Raw genomic sequence first — 17,314 nt, 5'->3', positions numbered from 1 at the left:
GTGAGCTGGAACCAAGAATACTTACTGCTCCCTCAAAATATTACAGGCAGCTGAAGACCCTGACTGCCGACGAGTGCTCTGTAAACAGCAAGAGGGTTATTGGTGAACTCCGAGTCCCTTGTTCGGATCTACACGGAACCCACAGTTTTTAACGCCAGAAATAGGGGAAATCGGGCTGTGAACGTGCGGAGGGGACCCTTCCACCTCAGCAGCGTTCGTCGTGTTTTAAAGGGCAGCGTCAGAAGCCCTAGAATAAACCCGGCGCTGGAAGCTTTCCACCAGCCGCTCTTGAATTGGTCCTCCGCTCCCTCAGAGCTGGTCTGTGCCTACCTGGCCCTTGACTTCAGCTCTCTGAAGTCCTTGGATAGTTTCAGCACTGTACTTGCAACTGTGTCCCCGCAGAGCCGCCCTGCTCACCGTCCCCACCCCAGCCTCAAGACGTCCTTCGCCCTATTGATTTGCGCTATAGCCAAACAGGGCGAAAAGACGAGAATTGTATTCGACAGATGCTGCTCACTCGTGAATAACAGGTTCAGCGCATACGGTATCTCTCGCCATTATCCTGTAAGTTAATATTGAGTAGCAATAGCTGTCTAAATATCAAAATCTATTTATAGGGGTTGCAGAGCCATGACCTCTCCACCTGACCTTCAGGAACCGCAGGCTGGAAAACAGGGCAAAATGGGTGGGGTGGGGTGGGGTGGGGGGGGGATGGGGTGGTGGGGGGTGGTGTGTGAGCCCAAGATTACAATGGAGCTTTGTGCGTGGCGGAGCTGGGCTGGGCTGCCTTTGTTCCGAAATCCTGAGGGGGACTTGAACCTTTAGGACGCCCCCGGCCCTGCGGCCCCGGGGAGGAGCGGCTCTGTCCGACTTCTCCTTGTCCCCGCCGCGATCGCGGTGTTGCTTCGTCCACTTCTGCCCATCTGCAAAAGCTGGGATTTTATTCGCATTAAAAAAACAAACAAACAAACCACAAACTAACAGAAAAAAACGAATAATGGGAAAAGATGAAGCAGCGCGGTTGACTAAGCAGCAAGTCCCAGCGCGAGTTGGGGGCGCGGAGAGCTCAGCATAGTGCAGACCCACAGCTTAAGGAATCACTTTCCATGGGGGGAGATGGGAGATGGGGGGTGTTCTCTTATTTTGCTGCTCACAGCCTTCCCAGCGCAAATGAGGGGTACGCGGAGGAAGGGGAGCTTGGGGAGCCTTCCCACCCCGCCCCGGTGCGCAGTAGGATGGGGGAGACCCGGGGGGTCTCAGGCACTGCCTGGGGCCCCCCGCAAGGTGAGTGTCCGGGCCCTGGGCCGGGACCCCATGGCACCCCGCGCTCCCGAGGGTCGCCCCCACCACCCCCTTCCCCACCGGGCGGGGAGAGGGAGGATGCTCCATAGCGTCCCAGAGCAAGGATCAGTATTACAAAGCTCAACCCCTCGGGGCGAGTGGAAACGGGGGGGGCGGGGGGAGAATGCCGAAGTACTTTTTCTTTTTACAGAGCCGTGGAGAGCTCGTCCAGTCTGAATTAACAACGGCGTAAACCTAAAGCAACTACGAAACCGCCCTCCCCCCGCCCCAGCCCCAGCTCCCGGCATTAATATGGCGCCTGCGAGCGAGAGAAGCACTTTTCTCGATGTTTGGCAGTTGAAACGTGCTCCCTGAAGGTCACCCCAGGCGACGCGCCCGCTGGATGCCGCACAGGGCGAGGGCGCGGGCCGGGCCGAGCCGGCGGCAGCCCCCGCAGCCCCCGCCGGGGACAACAGCGGCCCGCAGCACGGGGCCGGCTCCCACAGCCAGATGTGCCCCGGCTTGGCTTTTTTCAACACCTTTATCCTTCTGTGTGCTTAAGGGAGACGTACCCAGCTTCCCTTTCTGTCGGGGGGGAGGGGGGGGGAACACACCAAAACACACACACCCAAAATCCCCAAACAAACCGGGTCTCCGAGGGAGTAATTCCTTGTGCCTGGAAATTAAAAGGCTCCAGTCTCCTATGTGACCCTGTTAAGACACGGGAGTGCTGTTCGCAGCTACTTTGGAGCAGCAGTCTCAGTTAGTTTGGAGGTCGGAGCTACTGTTCTTCGGAAGCGGGAGTGTCGTTCAGGAGGCAAACCCTGTCCCCGGAGCGGCGTGCGGGCTCCCTGCCCGCCGGCTGATGCACCTACCAAAGGAAGAGAGAGGCAGGGCTGCTAACGGCGCTGTTGAAATGTTCTCTGCTTTCTCCTACCGAGGGCTAAGCAAGGAACAAGCTTCTCTAGCTGCCCGAACAAAATGAGAAAGGTGATTTACTTTTTTTTTCTTCCTCAAAATCTATCCTTGGCATTTGCGTCCCACTTGAGGAAAGTGTCTGGAAATACATCGCCCAAACTCGACCCACCATACTTGGCAATAATCCCCTTTTAAATCTTGGATCTTGCTACTACATTAGGTTCCGTGATATTGCATTCCAAAGAAAATAGACTGGGTATTAGAAGAGGAATCTCCTCTTCCTAATGAATATTTACCCTGAGGTCATTACATCCGTAATGGTCCTCGCTTAACTTACCTTCCTCCCCTGTTTCTCTGCTAGAGACTGTGATTTCAATCACAATGCCCTCGATTTTAAAGTGCCGTGTACCATTTAATGGCGGGGTGCAGGCAAGGTTAGAATATTATTGACTTCATGCAATATATAAGATGGATACATTTAAGACTTTTAACTTTTTGTTGCAATGACACGCTGTATTTTTATGAGATACCTATTATGCAGACAGAACCATTGTGCTGTAGCTGCCTCACAGTTGCTGGATCGTTTCTATCAGATGAAAGATTTTGAATAGTTTTCTTTCAACAATGCATCCTTTTGGTCTTGATACAAAGAATGTAGGCATGGTATACACTTAAACAGCTCTGTCACAGAGCAAGATTAAATAGAGTATATATCGAATGCTGTCTGCAGTATAATACGCACAGGGAACAGAATGGAGCTCCATCCGCCGCTGAAGGAGCCCATTAAGGTCTGATGTCCTGGGAGCATCTTCCAGATTTCCCTTATCTGTGATATTCGCTAAGCTGTTAAAAATCTTTACAGACGGGCTGTAAAATCGGCTGTTGCTCACGGAAAGACCGAGTTTGATAACGGAGCCTTGCAACAAAACCTGCTGCTGGCGCTGCGGTGAAGGGGCAAACTGCGCTCTACCTAGTCCCCCACGGCGGCGGCTGCCTGGCTGCTGCAGCGCCGGGGCAGCCCGGCCCGAGCCAGGCGGCTTCTCCCCACGCCCCCGCGCTGGCTCAAGGGGGGGCCCCGTCCAACGCGGCCCCCGGTGCTCCCCGGCACCCTCAGCCCCGGCGGCGGCCCCGGGCCGGACAGCGGGCGGTGGCGGCGGGCGGACGGTGCCCGCGGCCGGCCGGTGCCGGTGCCGGGAGCGGGGGCGGGGGTGAAGCCGGGGGGATGCTCCGCGCCCGCAGCTCCCCCTCCGGTGCTCACTCGAGCGACTTGACCAAAGTGCACGTGCTGAGCCCAACTTTCCTCTCCCCCTTTCCCCAGCTTTGTGCTCTCCGCTGATTGAGTCCCCATATTAAGCTCGAGATCCTTTCTAAGCAACTGCTAAGAAGTCAAGAGCATCCTTGCTTGCTTTCTCTCCATGGCCTTTCATGCCCTCAATTTGTTATTCTACTGACACTTTTCTTAAAGTTAGCGCCTAGCATTGAAACATTAGCAACAAAAGCCCTGGAAAATCTCTCCCTCCTCGCCGCTAAATCCTCTAATGGGTCAGTGCGTGTCGAATTTTTATTTGATTTCCAATAATCTCTAGCACTTCAATACTAAACCTATCTCAGCCCAGCGCCTCACCTATGGGATATTTTTCAGCTTCGCTTTGGAAAGTGGAGACGCTCAGATTTCCTTCCACGTGCACCCACTAATTTATAAATGAGTGTATACAGCTGTCTTCGTATGTATCTATGTCTCTATATCTGCGGTAACGCTTTCATTTTGTGTCAAAATAACATATCCTGTCACTCCACGCCAAAAGTATATTTCTCGAATGAAATAGCACCGCAAGCTGCATCTTCTTTATCAAACCTTCATTTCTGTTTTACCCAATTGTTAAATATCTTTTCATTTCTTTTCCCATTTTAAAATGTGTATTACAGTAATTGTTACTTGGAGGTCTTTTGTGTATCTATAGCTCCTTTGATTCATATCTTTTCCTTTCTTTTAATCTTGTTATGCGAAATTATATACATATTTCTCAGGAAATCCAAGGAGCATAACTTTATTAAATAAAAAACCTCCTAATCCTGGAGTTTAGCATCAAATATCAATTTTTTTTTTAGTACACGTTCCTAACCCATGTTTTTTGAATGAAGATCCCTAAGTCCACTTTACTACGCGGATTTTGTGAAATGATTCTTCAGCTCTCTGATTTAAATAAGTTTTAGTGTGAACCAAGAATGAACATTATCCTCTAACCTGAGGTCAAGTGAAGGGTGATTTACATGACAAAGAATAATGCCCATTTTGTCCAATATGAAACAACTTCACCTTCGGCATCATTAAGAAGAATTTAGCACTTTCAGGGCTTTGGGGGTTGGGGTTTTTTTTGGTAAATAGTTGGCTATGTATAGCGCAATTTCCCTTTTATAAATCACAATACAAAGGCCAACTTCTTGTGCTCTTGAATTTAGGCATTATTTTTATAGCCTTAAGTAGAGCGAATTTGCACCTGCTGGTATTTAAACTTTAACATATTAGCTAGGGAGGACTTATCAGCCCGGCGCACTGCCTGGAAACAAATTAACAATCTTCATTAAAGTAAAGGAAGGGGATGACGGGGGGTGGGGGGAGAGGTGACCATCTTAAGACGTTCTCCCGGATCTCCCCGATCTATGCAGGTTCCGAGTGGATTGTTTGGGGTCCTTATAGCAGCAAAATTACCGCTTTACTCCCCCTCCCCCCAACACACACACTCGCTTCCAAATTTCTGCTGCTCTCCGGGCACTTTAACCCTCTCGATGCCTCCTTCCCCTCCGCCTGAGCGGTGCCCTGCAGGGGGAGGTTACGGGGAGGCAGGGGCACCTCGCTGCACTCCGGGGGCTCAGCCCCGGCGGCCCCCCGCACCTCCCTTCGAAAGCGCTGCCCCCCAAATCAGGTTGTGCTCTTGGCGGTCTCCTCGCTCTCTTTTGTGGCCGTTTTCGGCTGAGCTCTCTCCCTCCCCTCCTGTCTCTCTCTCCCACACACACACACTCCACAAGAGCCCCTGAGGAAGTGATCTTAATCTAAATATCAAACTTACCGTCCGGAGGATCCTGCCTTTGAAAAGTTCTGCTCTGCTGGGTCTCAGAGTTAGAGAAACAACCGTCATCCCTCCTTTGGAGCTCAGGGCCGGGGAGAGGGGCTGCGGGCGGAGGGCCACGGGCGGGGAGCTCAGCTCCCCGGCTCTGCCCGCTCTGCGCCCCCCGGGCCGCGGGGCACCCAGACCCCCTTCCCCGCAGGCGGCTCCGGCGCGCTCGGGACGGGGCGAACCGGGCACCGGCCCCAGGATTTCTCCCGCCGACACGGGCGAGCGCACCTAGACGTGCCTCAGCGGGGGGGTCCCGCGGCGGGAGGGGGCCCCCGGGCAGAGCCCCGGGTCTGCCCGGCCGCCCGCTTCTTTGGGGCGGGGGGGGGAGGGGGGGAGAGAGTTGGGGCGGGGGGGGTGGGGGGTGTCGTGTGCTTGATCACAGCTACACGGGGAAAGTGGGAGCATTTCGTGTTTACAACCGGCTCCGGCTCGTAATGGTGAGATGTAGTTCAAGCAGTGCTCCTGTGTGTCGCGGGCTCTTAACCGGAGCTTTGCTCAGTCATTGAGAGCAATAGAAAGTATACGGAAATCAATATATAGACAGTGTGGAAGGCAGATAATGGATTCGAGTCAGTGAGTGTTATAATCTGCATTATGGGCTTCCTATTGTTTAGACTGAGCACAAATTTCCAAAGGGTGAGGTGTTGGGTTGGGGTTTTTTACCCCCTCTCTCTCTGCCTTCTTCTTCTCCTTTTTGGAGGGCTTTGTGTGCATAGGGGGAGGGGGAGTGTTAAATCCTCCTGCCACAATTATCAAAGTACCCCCCCTCTTCCCGCCCGCCCCATCTGATTTTAAAGGTAGTGCTTTCACGGCGAAGCTAATGACTTTCATTTAATTGAACATGCCCTGATGTAGCGGATTGTTCTCGCAGCCCTGCCGCCTTTGTTGCTTTTGGGGGGAAATAAAGCTAATCAAACCTTTTGTCACGGCCAAATTCTCCCTCAGGGTCTCCCAAACATTTGTTTGAATAATTCACCTCAAGAATTGAAAATACTAATTGATTTTAAAATGCTAGCCCGGAGGGACGGGGAGGTGGGGGGTTGGAGGGGATGTGGGGGGCTGGAAATTGGAGGCGAAGAGCAAACCTCTACCTGCCAGCGGCAAAGCCTCCGCAGCCGCTGCCCTCGCCGGGAGCCGGGGCCGGGCTGTGCCCCCCCCCCCCCCGGGACTGCGGAGCCCCCGCCGCTGCCGGCCGCACGCTCCGTCCCCTCCCTCGGCCTCTTCCCCCCCGCCCGCCACCGAACTGCGCCTGGTCACCTCGGTCTCGGATGCTCCACTAAAGTGCCGGCGGTGGCAGGGGTGGGCTCCGCCGGGCGGGGAGGGGATCCCGGTCCGGGCGCCTCGGCCCCATTCAGGGAAGAATTTTGATGCGATTCATTAGAAGTAACGAGTTGACATAAGGTAAATCTACATCGAGGGGGCCTTTCTTTGAGTGCATGGGGAAGCTTCATTAACCATCGCTAACAAGGCGTGCAAATGCTCTGATTGGGCAGCTTTCTTGTAACGCCAGGGCCTTAGCAGGATGCCCACCTAATGAGGGTCACTACAAGAGACTGATAAAATATTCAAATTTTCCGTCGCACCAGGAACTTTGTACTAAAGGAGAAAGTTGAGGCAACTGTGTGCTTGTTTACCTTGGGAAGGCACACTCGGGGGAGAAGGCATCTAGCTCTGACATCTCCATCTCCCGGAGAAGCCCCGAGCTGGATGGTAGCTGCTTTTTGGACATTTGTTTGTTAAATTCGTCGACAGATTTCCTCCCGCCTTCCCTCGTTTTCCCCCGGTCTAATTATGTTTCTCCGGGCTTTAATTCGCTGATAAATAAGTAACTTGTATGCAGGATACCACGCTTTTTTCTTTTTCTCTCCTTTTTTTTTTTTTTCTTGAAGAAGAATTATTAAAATCAGCCTGATGGCTTTAATGATACGTCAATCATTTCAAAGTTGCTGCTTGTTGCTAATATGTCAGCCTCTGTACACATCACCGCTACTTCCCTCGCTGCCGCGTTTAAAGGCTGTCCCCTCCTCCCCCCGCAATTTGTTTCTTCAAGTTTTCATTGCTAGGTTACGATTTCTAATTAGAGCTAAGTATTTCACTTAATATTTAATTTAGACGCCCAGCACATATATCATACCTAGATCAGTCAATCAAGTGTCCCTTGTTGATAATGCTACATCATTAGGAGTTGTGTTTAATTCAGGAGCAAGCGACTGCACGGCTGCTGCTACTGCTGCTACAGGGCAGGTAACTTTCGGCTGACGGGAGCTGCCAGCAGATCCAGAGGGATGCGGGGAAGCAGCCCAGCCCGGCGGCTGAGCCTCCATCGCCTCCTCGGGAAAGTTTGCTGCTTCCCAAGCCGGCATCTCGCCACGGAGGCAAGCCGCACTCTTTTTCTCCTTCCTTTAACAAAAAAAAAAAAAAAAATCAAAAAACCACTCATGTTTTCGTCCTCCAACCTCTGTGTTTATGCAAAATAAAGTGGGGAGGGGGGGTGCCCAAAAGTTTGACTTAGAAGCTGGACCACTTTTTGGACCAGTAATAAAATACTCCCCTCGTCTCCTTAATCCAATCCAAACCGTTAAAAAAAATATCACTTGCCCACTTGTTCCTTAGCACGACCGGTACAGCACACATGGCATCGACAGGGCTGCATTACAGGAGCCGCATGGGCCACATCTCATACACCCATCAAATACGCGTCCATGTATCTCGGGAAATCGTGACTAGAAGAAGAAGGAGAGGAAGAAAGAGAGAAGGAAAGAGGGAAGGGAGGAGGAGGATAGCTGTGTTTGTAAAGACAGCATCAGTGCAAAATTGTCAGCCCTTGCCAGTGAAGACTGACAAAGTTTCAATTAAATAGTAATAATAATAATAATAAGCCTAAGAAGACCAACACGATGGGCTCTCCTTTACCTGCCCCGGGCTCTCCCTCTCTCCCCCCATCGCCTTCCCCCTCGCCGCGGCCGCGGTGCTGCATTTTCCGCTCGTCGGTACCTCGACCGCAACGCCCCAGCCCCATCTGAACCCCTGTCTCCCCCGATAAAAAAATAATCAGCCCTTGCAAGCGTCGACTGAGTCACTCCCGAGTCAGGATTAAGGGGCACTAACTAGGCAGCAGAAAATCTCAGCCTCCTGGGAGCGACCATCAAAACAAGCAGTGAAATAAAAGAGCTTTCCTCTCTGCTTCCCTTCCTCTGCCCGGAAAAGTCCTCCAGGTTGGCAGCCCGACACACACACACGCACACACACGCACACAACTTCGCAGGGCTCCCTCCAGAAGAGAGCACCGGCTTGTCCTGGTTTATTTAGGGGGAGGTTTGGGGGGGGCGGGGGGGGGGGGGGGGGGAGCTGCTCCCCTGCCCTGCAGAGCCACATGTCATTCTAGCAGCTGAAACAATGAATCGTGTGGGATCAAGCAAGATTGACTGGAAACGGACGGCAGGCTCCCCAGCCCGGGGAAGACGGCTGTCGGTAGCGAGGGGGGGGACCCCGCCTGCCACCGCCCCGGACCCCCGAGCCCCAGCGCGGGGGTGAGGAAGGGCGGGGGGGACCGCGGCAGCGCACCCCCGGGGGGCTCCCCCGCGGGACCTCCGCCTGCCCGTAACAAACTTACAGGATCCGGAAAGGATTTTCCCAGCCGAGAGGGCAGCCTCCGTCCGGCCCCGGCCGCCGCCGCGCTCCCGCTGCCGCCGGCCGCGCCCGGCCCCGCATCCCGCTGCGCGCGCGGCTCCGCGCTGCCCCGCGCGCCCCTCCGCGCCCGCTCCGCGCCGCTGCGCGCTGCCGCCGCTGCGCCCGCCCGGCTGCGGCTCGGCGCCCGGCTGGTCCGGGCTCGGCATTAGCCGATCCCATTGACAGTTTGCAGCCAGCAGCTGCAGTCATTAAAAGCCATTTACACCCTGGCCTCCTCACACAAAGCTGGAGCGCCAACAATTATCTGCTTGCACATTTCAGGACATGAGAGTGTGTCCCTAACAGGCTTAGGGGAGCGCTGAATCCCCGGCCGGGCTGGGCGAGCACCGGCTCCGCTCCCCGAGGTCTGGCTAACGACCACCGCGCCTCCGTGACCCGCGCCGGCGAGCCGCGGGAGCAGAGGCGACCGTTTTGGGATGCTGGCTCCGTCCCTGCCGGGGCTGCCGGCTGGCAGAGCCCTGCGCTGGGCGTCCGCGGGCGCAGGGAGGAGCGCGGGCTGCAGGGAGCCCTTGGCATCAGCTGAGAGGCACATCAGGGTTGTGGGTTTGCTGGGCTTTGAACACACAGGCACGCACGCAGAGCAGACGTGCATTGAAATGCCCTACAGAAGGGTATTTTGGAAGACATTTGCACCAGAAATGCAGTTGTATGTTTCTTATGTCTGGGGAAAAGAGAGAAAGGGGGGGAGAGAGGGGAGAGAGAGAGAAAGAAAGAAAGAAAGACTATATATTGAAGCTCTGAAAGGTTCACCAGGAATTCTAACAGAGGGATGCAACCTACAGGCAAACGACCAGTGTATGATAGTCTGGGAGATTAAAAAAAAAAAAAAAAAAAAAAAAGCCGGTTTTGTTATTATTCTGGAAATACATTTTAAGGTAGTTTAATTTGCAGCTTGAAGAAAAATGGAATCAAATATTAAGAAACTCCCGCAGGAATTCCCCCCACCCTCCCCTCTGTAATCCTTTACATAAAAGGAAAGGATTACAAAGAAAAAGATTTTGTGTGTATGTGTATTAAAATCTTTGGCTAAACATATTGTTGTCCAATTAATACCTCCAAGTCGATTTGTAGAGGGGCTGAGAAGTCTCCTTCCCTCCTTAGCTGTGCAACTGGAAATATGAGCCAGGGAGGGAGGGAGGGGAAAAAAGAACTTTTCCCCAAGTCTGTTAACAGAAGTGTTTAAGCAGATCACTAAAAATTAAGAGGGCGAGTTATTTCCATTAAGACTATGAAGCCATGTAGCACACCGATGACAGTTTAGTGGAAATCAGATGAATGTGTAATACAGCGAGCTTCTTCCAGTCCAGCAGCTCTTCCAACTGGACCTATTCATCTGCCACTTGGAATTATTTCACGAGGAGTGCGCTGTGAAAGGATCACAACCAGTTTGGAGCCCTGCTAAAGAACTTCTACCACCCATAGCAGTATTATTACTATCCTTCGGATAGGGCAAGTCACGCTATGTTTTCACATTTTAATTGTAATATCTCTCTCCCCCCTCTCTCTTTCCCTCCATTGATGTCTGAAAGTAGTTTGGGCTCCAAGCCTCACCCCTCGATCTCCATCGGAATGCAGAAAAGATCTTTAAAAAAGTTTTGAATTCCTCAATGATTTTTCTTCTAGAAAGGCGGCTTAGGATAATTATTTCAGCTTTATTGAGGGCAGATTAGTTGAAGTCTGGATGCTGCGTTTCAATACTCGTTGTACATGCCTTTACAATGTCGGTATTGTTTGCTACTGTGTGTGAACCTATTCAAAATATACACTTTTTAACACCAAGCAAAGTCCTGTCTAAATATACACAGTAAGTCTGGAAAGATGTCCATGACCCGTACAAATCTCTGTAAATCACACTTCCATAGCTACAGAAACTAAACAAAAGAGTTACCAGCTCAAGATGCTGATTAAATCTTCTTAAAAGCAACATACCTAATAATAAATATAGTTGCATGGTAGCAAGGTCTGGCGACCCAGTTAGGTCTGACTGAAGGATGGACTCAAACCACCACAGAGATTTTCCTTGCTCCCAATTTAAAAAAAAATAAAAATAAAAATAATCTGGGTTTCTGGGTTCAAACCCACTTTTGCTCGCCTCCCTTTCCTCCTCCCCGCACAGAAGCCCTGCATGTTCGGGGCAGAAATTGCGGGGAAAAGGAGAGGTGCGGTGTAAAACCTCAGCGGGTTTGGGGGTGAGGACCACCCTTGCAAGGTCGCCGGGCTCCGGAGAAAGGAAGGGGCGAGAGGAGGTGAGGAGAGTGGGAGGAGGAAAGCCAGAAGGAAAGAAAAACAAAGTGGAGAGAGGGAAGAGAAAGGAGAGGGAAAGGGAAGGCGAGAAGGAGCTGGAGGGCGGGGGAAGCCAGGCGTGGGACGGGGGAGGCAGCGAGCGGGGCGCCGCCGGAGCTGGGCGCGGAGCGGGGCGCGGAGCCGGGCGCGGAGCGGAACTGCCGGAGCGGGTCCGGGCTGGGCGCCCTGCGCGGCGCTCGGCCGAGCCTCCGAGGAACTCCGCGGGCGGCGGATCCCTCCTTCCGCGGAGAGAGGCTGGGAGCAGGAGAGGGGAGGAGAGGAGAGAGACTCTTCAGGGAACCAGGGCTGAACCCAGCCTGTACTGTATGTGCCTGCTTCTGGGAGGGTCACCGGCGTGAGGATGGGTCTAATGATCTCATCTTTCTTTTCTTCCCCGGCACTATTAGTGCTCAGATAGGCAGAATGAAGTGAAACTACGTGCAAATCATGTGTAAATTGTCTCAGTTAGGAGCCCTTTATCCGAACGTGTATCCCAGCCTGGCCCATTTACTTTTCCCCCATATCTCCTTTAGCTTTAACGAGGCTCGTTAAGATCACAATAATATTCCACCCTCTAATTGCTCATCCCATTCAACAAATATGTGCACACTGCTTTTCGCATTATTTGATCCCTTATTTAGGAGGGGTGTGGAGAGGGAGGGGGGAGAGACAGGGAGAAGGGGAAGTGCTGAGATTAGGAGTTGCAAAGATTAAGAAGAAAAAAAAAAAAAGAAACCACAAACCAGTCTTTTCCACCAACCGCCCCGCTTCCCTCCCCCCCCGCGCATTTGGGTGAAGTGGTAAAAACCTTCCTTACGTACTCCGTAATGATTGGCAGGGCTGACAGTGATTGGCAGGGGCTGCCATGGCAACGCCACAACGACACTCAGGAGACCAATAGAAAAGCGAAACAAAATGTTTCAGCGCTGCACTCACTGTGGATTTAGGGGAGATATTATGAGGCTGTTGTCATTAGGGCGATTGCTGTTGAATCACTGAATCCTGACTCGGCGGCGGCGCGGGGCCGGGTGTGTGTGAGTGCGTGTGCGTGTGTGTGTGTGCGTGAGCGCGTGTGCGTGTGCCCGCGTGTGCATGTGAGTGTGTGTGCCCCCGTGCCTCTATGTGGCTGTGTGTGCGTGTGCGGGTGTGGATGCGTGCGCGGTGCGTGTGCCCTTTCCTCCCTTCTTCCTCCCTTTCTTTCTTTTCTCCTTGATTTATCTTCCCCTCTCCCCGGTCATCCCATGGTGTTCAGGTCCCCGCTAGAGCTTTATCCCACCCATTTCTTCTTGCCAAACTTCGCCGCCGACCCGCACCACCGCTCCCTCCTTCTCGCCAGCGGCGGCGGCGGCGGCGGCAGCGGCAGCGGCTCGGGCTGCAGCCCCGGTGCCGGCGGCGGTGGAGGCGGCAGCTCCCGGGCACCCCACGAAGAGTTGTCAATGTTTCAGCTGCCCACACTCAACTTCTCCCCGGAGCAAGTGGCCAGCGTCTGCGAGACGCTGGAGGAGACTGGAGACATAGAGAGGCTGGGGAGGTTCCTCTGGTCGCTGCCGGTGGCGCCGGGGGCATGCGAGGCCATCAACAAGCACGAGTCCATCCTCCGCGCCCGGGCAGTGGTGGCCTTCCACACGGGCAACTTCCGAGACCTCTACCACATCCTGGAGAACCACAAATTCACCAAGGAGTCCCACGGCAAGTTGCAGGCCATGTGGCTCGAAGCGCACTACCAGGAGGCCGAGAAGCTAAGGGGTCGCCCGCTGGGGCCGGTTGATAAATACAGGGTGAGGAAGAAGTTTCCGCTGCCCAGGACCATTTGGGATGGCGAGCAGAAGACGCACTGCTTCAAGGAGAGGACTCGCAGCCTCCTGAGGGAGTGGTACCTGCAGGACCCTTACCCCAACCCCAGCAAGAAAAGGGAACTGGCTCAGGCCACGGGGCTCACCCCCACGCAAGTAGGCAACTGGTTCAAAAACCGAAGGCAAAGAGACAGAGCGGCGGCGGCTAAGAACAGGTCAGTGGGGCTGCGGGCCCCCGCTCCGGGGCGGGGGGCGAGGTGGGCGGCGGGGCCCCGCGGGCGGCCGCGCTCCGCACCGTGGCTCGGCGGCCGCCCGGCCGGCAGCGCGCCTCTGCCTCTGCTTTCCTCCTCCTCCTCCTCTTCGTCCTCCTCCTCTCCATCACCGCCACCGTGAGCAATCCGTGCCCCCGCCGGGCGGGTAGGTCTGCTCCCGGCAGCCGCAGAGACGCGGCGGGGGCCGGCACGGCTCAAAGTTGCCCGGCGCGCCCCAAGCCCTGCCCGGGCTCCCCACGGGCTCCCGGGGTGCGGGCCGGGCTGGGGCTCCCCGCGGGCGTGGGCAGCTCCGGTCGCGTGTGTGTGTGCGCGTGTGTGCGGGCGCGGCGGCGGCGGGGGCAGAGCCCGGCTCTCCCTGCGCCCTGGCCGCGGCGGCGGCGGCGGCCGTGAAACCCCACGGCCCCGGGTCGGTGGGCTCTGGCTTTGCTTTCTGCTCGTGGGGATCTGCGCCTGGCCTGGCCCGCCGAAGGGCCGAGGCGGGCTGTGCGATCCGGGGTTGCTGCGGAGCGGGCGGCTCCGCTCCAATTGTTCGTGCTCTCTGCATGCGCGGCGGGACCGGCGCAGGCACACGCGGACCCCGGAGCTGTTTGGCTCTGGGAGAAAGAGGGGAAAAAAGCCTTTAAGGGATCGGGAAACCTCTTTTTCCCCCCCATCCCCATTTCTGTTTACACCACATGGCGACCTGGCCCTCCGGTCGTGTGTTTCCTGTGCATTTACGCTTGCATTTATTTGCGTGCTTCTCGGTGTCTTTTTTTTTTTAATATATTTCTGCTTTGCCATGATAAAAACGAGGCACCCTTCTTTCTTTCTTTCTTTTTTTCTTCGTCACCCTCCGTAAAAGTTATTTTGCAAATGAAAATGGACCCTTAATCTAGCTTGACGCATTGTTTTTATTTTAATTTAAGTCCGGCTACCGCTGTAAGGGTGTAAACAAAACTTCTTGCTCTTGTAAATGCTGTCTCGTAAATTCCTCCTAATTATAGCACTGGTGCTATTGATTCTAGATTCTGTAGGAGAAATGCAACCTAAAAGTGCCTCGCCATTTAATTTCCATTAAATGGAGAACAGATCAGCTTAGGACTGTAAATAAACAGAAGTTGCCTACGGATGCTTTTGTTGACTCAGCGCTGTTGACAGCAGATGAATGCACCAGGAATCGTAAATGGGTAAAAAATCAAAGACGCTGAAATTAGAGAACTTAAAATAATGAGAAATGTGGAATAAACCGGCTGCATTTTTCTGTCCTTTGCAGGCAGTTAAATAAAAACATCCCGGTGAGAAGCAGTTGAGCGAAGAGTGTATTTTGATTCACACTGGCAATGCTAGGCGCTAGAGGTTGTGGCCGGCTGCTCAGTCCAGGGGCATTTAGGTCTTTTCCTTGAATCAGGCTTCCTCTGGGTTTCGGGCAGAATAAACGGGCGCAGAGGATGATTCGCAACACGCGAGGGAACCTAAAAATTATTTATTGCCTTTTAAAAAAAATAATAGTGTTCAACGGCAATGTACCTTTGAGTGTTGACGGTGAAAGGACCGGCACTTTAAAGCTGATTTTGGCTTTCAGATGGAAAAGGGACTTAAATTTCGAGCGGAGAGAAGCGCTGTGTTCCGCAATCGCCCTCTTCCATTTTATCCCCGCGCTGCGCCCACGGGACGGGACCTCGCCCCGGTCCCGCCGCAGGGCCGGAGCGTTTCCCTGTGCCCTGGAAACAGCGGGGCAGCCACTCGCCAGAGCACAAAACGCGGATCCTGCGGGATTCTTTCCCGCTTCAGAGCGGGCGTGTGGCAGCTTTCTGCGGTGGCCAAGCGTTTCGGGAGCCCGCACGGCCACGCTTTTCTCCTAGGCCCGCGGTACTGCGGGGTGAGCGGCCCGTCTGGGGGAAGGGCGGGCGCTGCCCGTCTTTCCCAAACCACGGGGCAGGGAACGGCTTCTGCCCCCGGCCCCCGGCCACCTGAGACCCCTGCAGCTGCCTTGGCGCTGTGTGCCACCCCGGGGCGGCCTGCCCCGGCGGCGCGGGGGAGCCCCGGCCAGGGCGCACGGCTCGGCCCTGCGGGGCTGCGGGGGCTCCGCGGGACGGCGGCCGGGCCGGGGCCGCGGGGCGGTGCGCGGGCGGGCGCCGTGCCCCGGCGCGGCCGGTGTCTCAGAGGGGCTGTGCTGTTGTTTTGTCTCCCGGCGCGATGCAGGCTCCAGCACCAGGCGATAGGACAGAGCGGCATGCGGTCGCTGGCAGAGCCCGGCTGCCCGACACACAGCTCGGCCGAGTCTCCGTCCACGGCGGCCAGCCCGACCACCAGCGTCTCCAGTTTGACAGAAAGAGCCGAGACGGGCACCTCCATCCTCTCGGTAACCTCCAGCGACTCGGAATGTGATGTATGATATCGGAAAACAAACAAACAAACAAACAAAAAAAATCCAAATCCAAACAGCCAAGCACCCTCTCCCCGACTCGAGCAAAACAAACCGAGGCAACCTAGAATCAGGACACACACACGCGTGCACGCACACACACAGCCGGGAGGAAAGAAAAGGCCAAACCCGACCCAAACATAATAGCAAACAAACAGACAGGGATCAGAGAATCCACCACCACCACCGTCAGCCAACACCACCACCAAGAGATGGAGCTAAAACTTCAACAGTCACAAACGCTGGTGCTGCAGCGGGAGGGGTGGGGGGTGGGGCGGGAAATAATAATTATTATATATATAAAAAGAAAAAAAAAAGAAAAAAAAACAAAGAAAAAGTGACAATTGTATTCTTTTTAGGACAAGCACGATTTCTCCTTTGCGCTTTTCCATGGACGCATTTCACCCACTTGCATGATGATGATAATTAAATTTATATCTGGGAAAAAATATTCTCTATAGTAAAGGAAAACAAACAGAAACCAGACAAACAAATACAAACTCCGATCGAATTTGTACAAAAACAAAAAATGAAAAAAATTAAAAAGGAACTCCTTGAAGAGGGAAATAACAAATGTTTATCGCCTTTTTGTTGGTCCTATTTCTCTCTCTTTCTCTCTCCCTCTCCCTTTCTCTCTGTTTATTTGGTTGTTGGTTGTTTTTTTTTTTAAGTCCAAGTGATGGTCCAGCCAAGATGCAATTTTCTGTTTTTTTGTTCAGCAGACAATCATTCTATTCGTAAGCACCTTTTTTTCTACACTTCTGTCACTGCCTGTGTGGGTACTGGTTATAAATGTGGAAAAAGAATAGTTATGACTGTAACAGATTTTTATTTTTATTTCAAAATTTTATATGAATTATGTATATCTTAATGATGCGGTCATTTTCCCAGTTTGTAATATATGTGTAGAAATGCTTGTATATGATATTTGCTCTACTCTTTCTTTCTTCCTCCCCCTTCTCTATCTATCTCCCTCCCACCTTTTCTCTCTCTCTCTCTCCTTTTTATTTTCCTTGACTCGGTGTTCCTTGCACAAACTTAGCTGTCAAGATCTGACGTGCTAGGTTTTCAAAAGGGACCTCAGCGATAGAAAAAAAAAAGGAAAAAGAAAAAAAAAAGCTTAGGGTGCAACTGTAGTATCTTATGCAAAAGCTATTTTGAGTATTTCATAGCAGCTTTGGGGGGTCTCTTCTTAAACTCCACGTAGGACGCTTAAACTATTGTTTCCTTAAACTGCGTGTTTATCTATATGTACAAACTTTCTAAATCAAATACAGTATTCCATTTTCTTATCTATCCAGCGATGTTGGTGTTTTTGTCCGCCACGGAAAAACACGCCCTCCCCGTGGACGCTTCGCCCCACGCCCTGCCCCGCCGCGGCTCCGGCCTGCCCCGGCTCGGCGTGACGCCACGGAGAGGATCTGGGGGGACAGGGGAGGCCACGGGCGGCAGCGGGGACACCGGGCTGCAATAGCAGCGGCGACGCGGGGCACGGCCGTGTCCCTCCGGGTCCCCTGCGCCGCCCCGGGCTCCAGTCCTTCCCCGGCCGCCTCCCCC

General features: G+C 53.7%; 1 protein-coding gene and 1 long non-coding RNA gene across 3 annotated transcripts; one reads left to right on the top strand and one right to left on the bottom strand.

Annotated features, from left to right (window-relative positions):
* Positions 1-705: 705 nt before the first annotated feature.
* On the bottom strand, positions 706-9,607 carry LOC129785337 (uncharacterized). Of its 2 annotated transcripts, XR_008749260.1 has the most exons (5): positions 8,929-9,558; positions 7,910-8,038; positions 7,450-7,711; positions 1,929-2,152; positions 706-932 (listed from the first exon to the last, which is right to left on the bottom strand). It is a non-coding gene; the product is annotated as an uncharacterized LOC129785337 (long non-coding RNA). The 2 variants fall into 2 exon arrangements; XR_008749259.1 differs by having other exon boundaries at positions 706-2,152; positions 8,929-9,607.
* A 2,601-nt stretch (positions 9,608-12,208) lies between these two features.
* Positions 12,209-17,053, top strand: SIX3 (SIX homeobox 3). The gene is made up of 2 exons (XM_055816719.1): positions 12,209-13,296; positions 15,535-17,053. Exons 1-2 carry the CDS (start codon positions 12,530-12,532, stop codon positions 15,725-15,727), a joined length of 960 nt encoding a protein of 319 aa, XP_055672694.1. The 5' UTR covers positions 12,209-12,529; the 3' UTR covers positions 15,728-17,053.
* The last annotated feature ends 261 nt before the right edge of the window (positions 17,054-17,314 follow it).

Source organism: Falco peregrinus, chromosome 11 (assembly GCF_023634155.1).
Source record: "Falco peregrinus isolate bFalPer1 chromosome 11, bFalPer1.pri, whole genome shotgun sequence".
Taxonomy (NCBI): Eukaryota; Metazoa; Chordata; class Aves; order Falconiformes; family Falconidae; genus Falco; species Falco peregrinus.
This window is presented reverse-complemented; position numbering and strand designations above follow the sequence as displayed.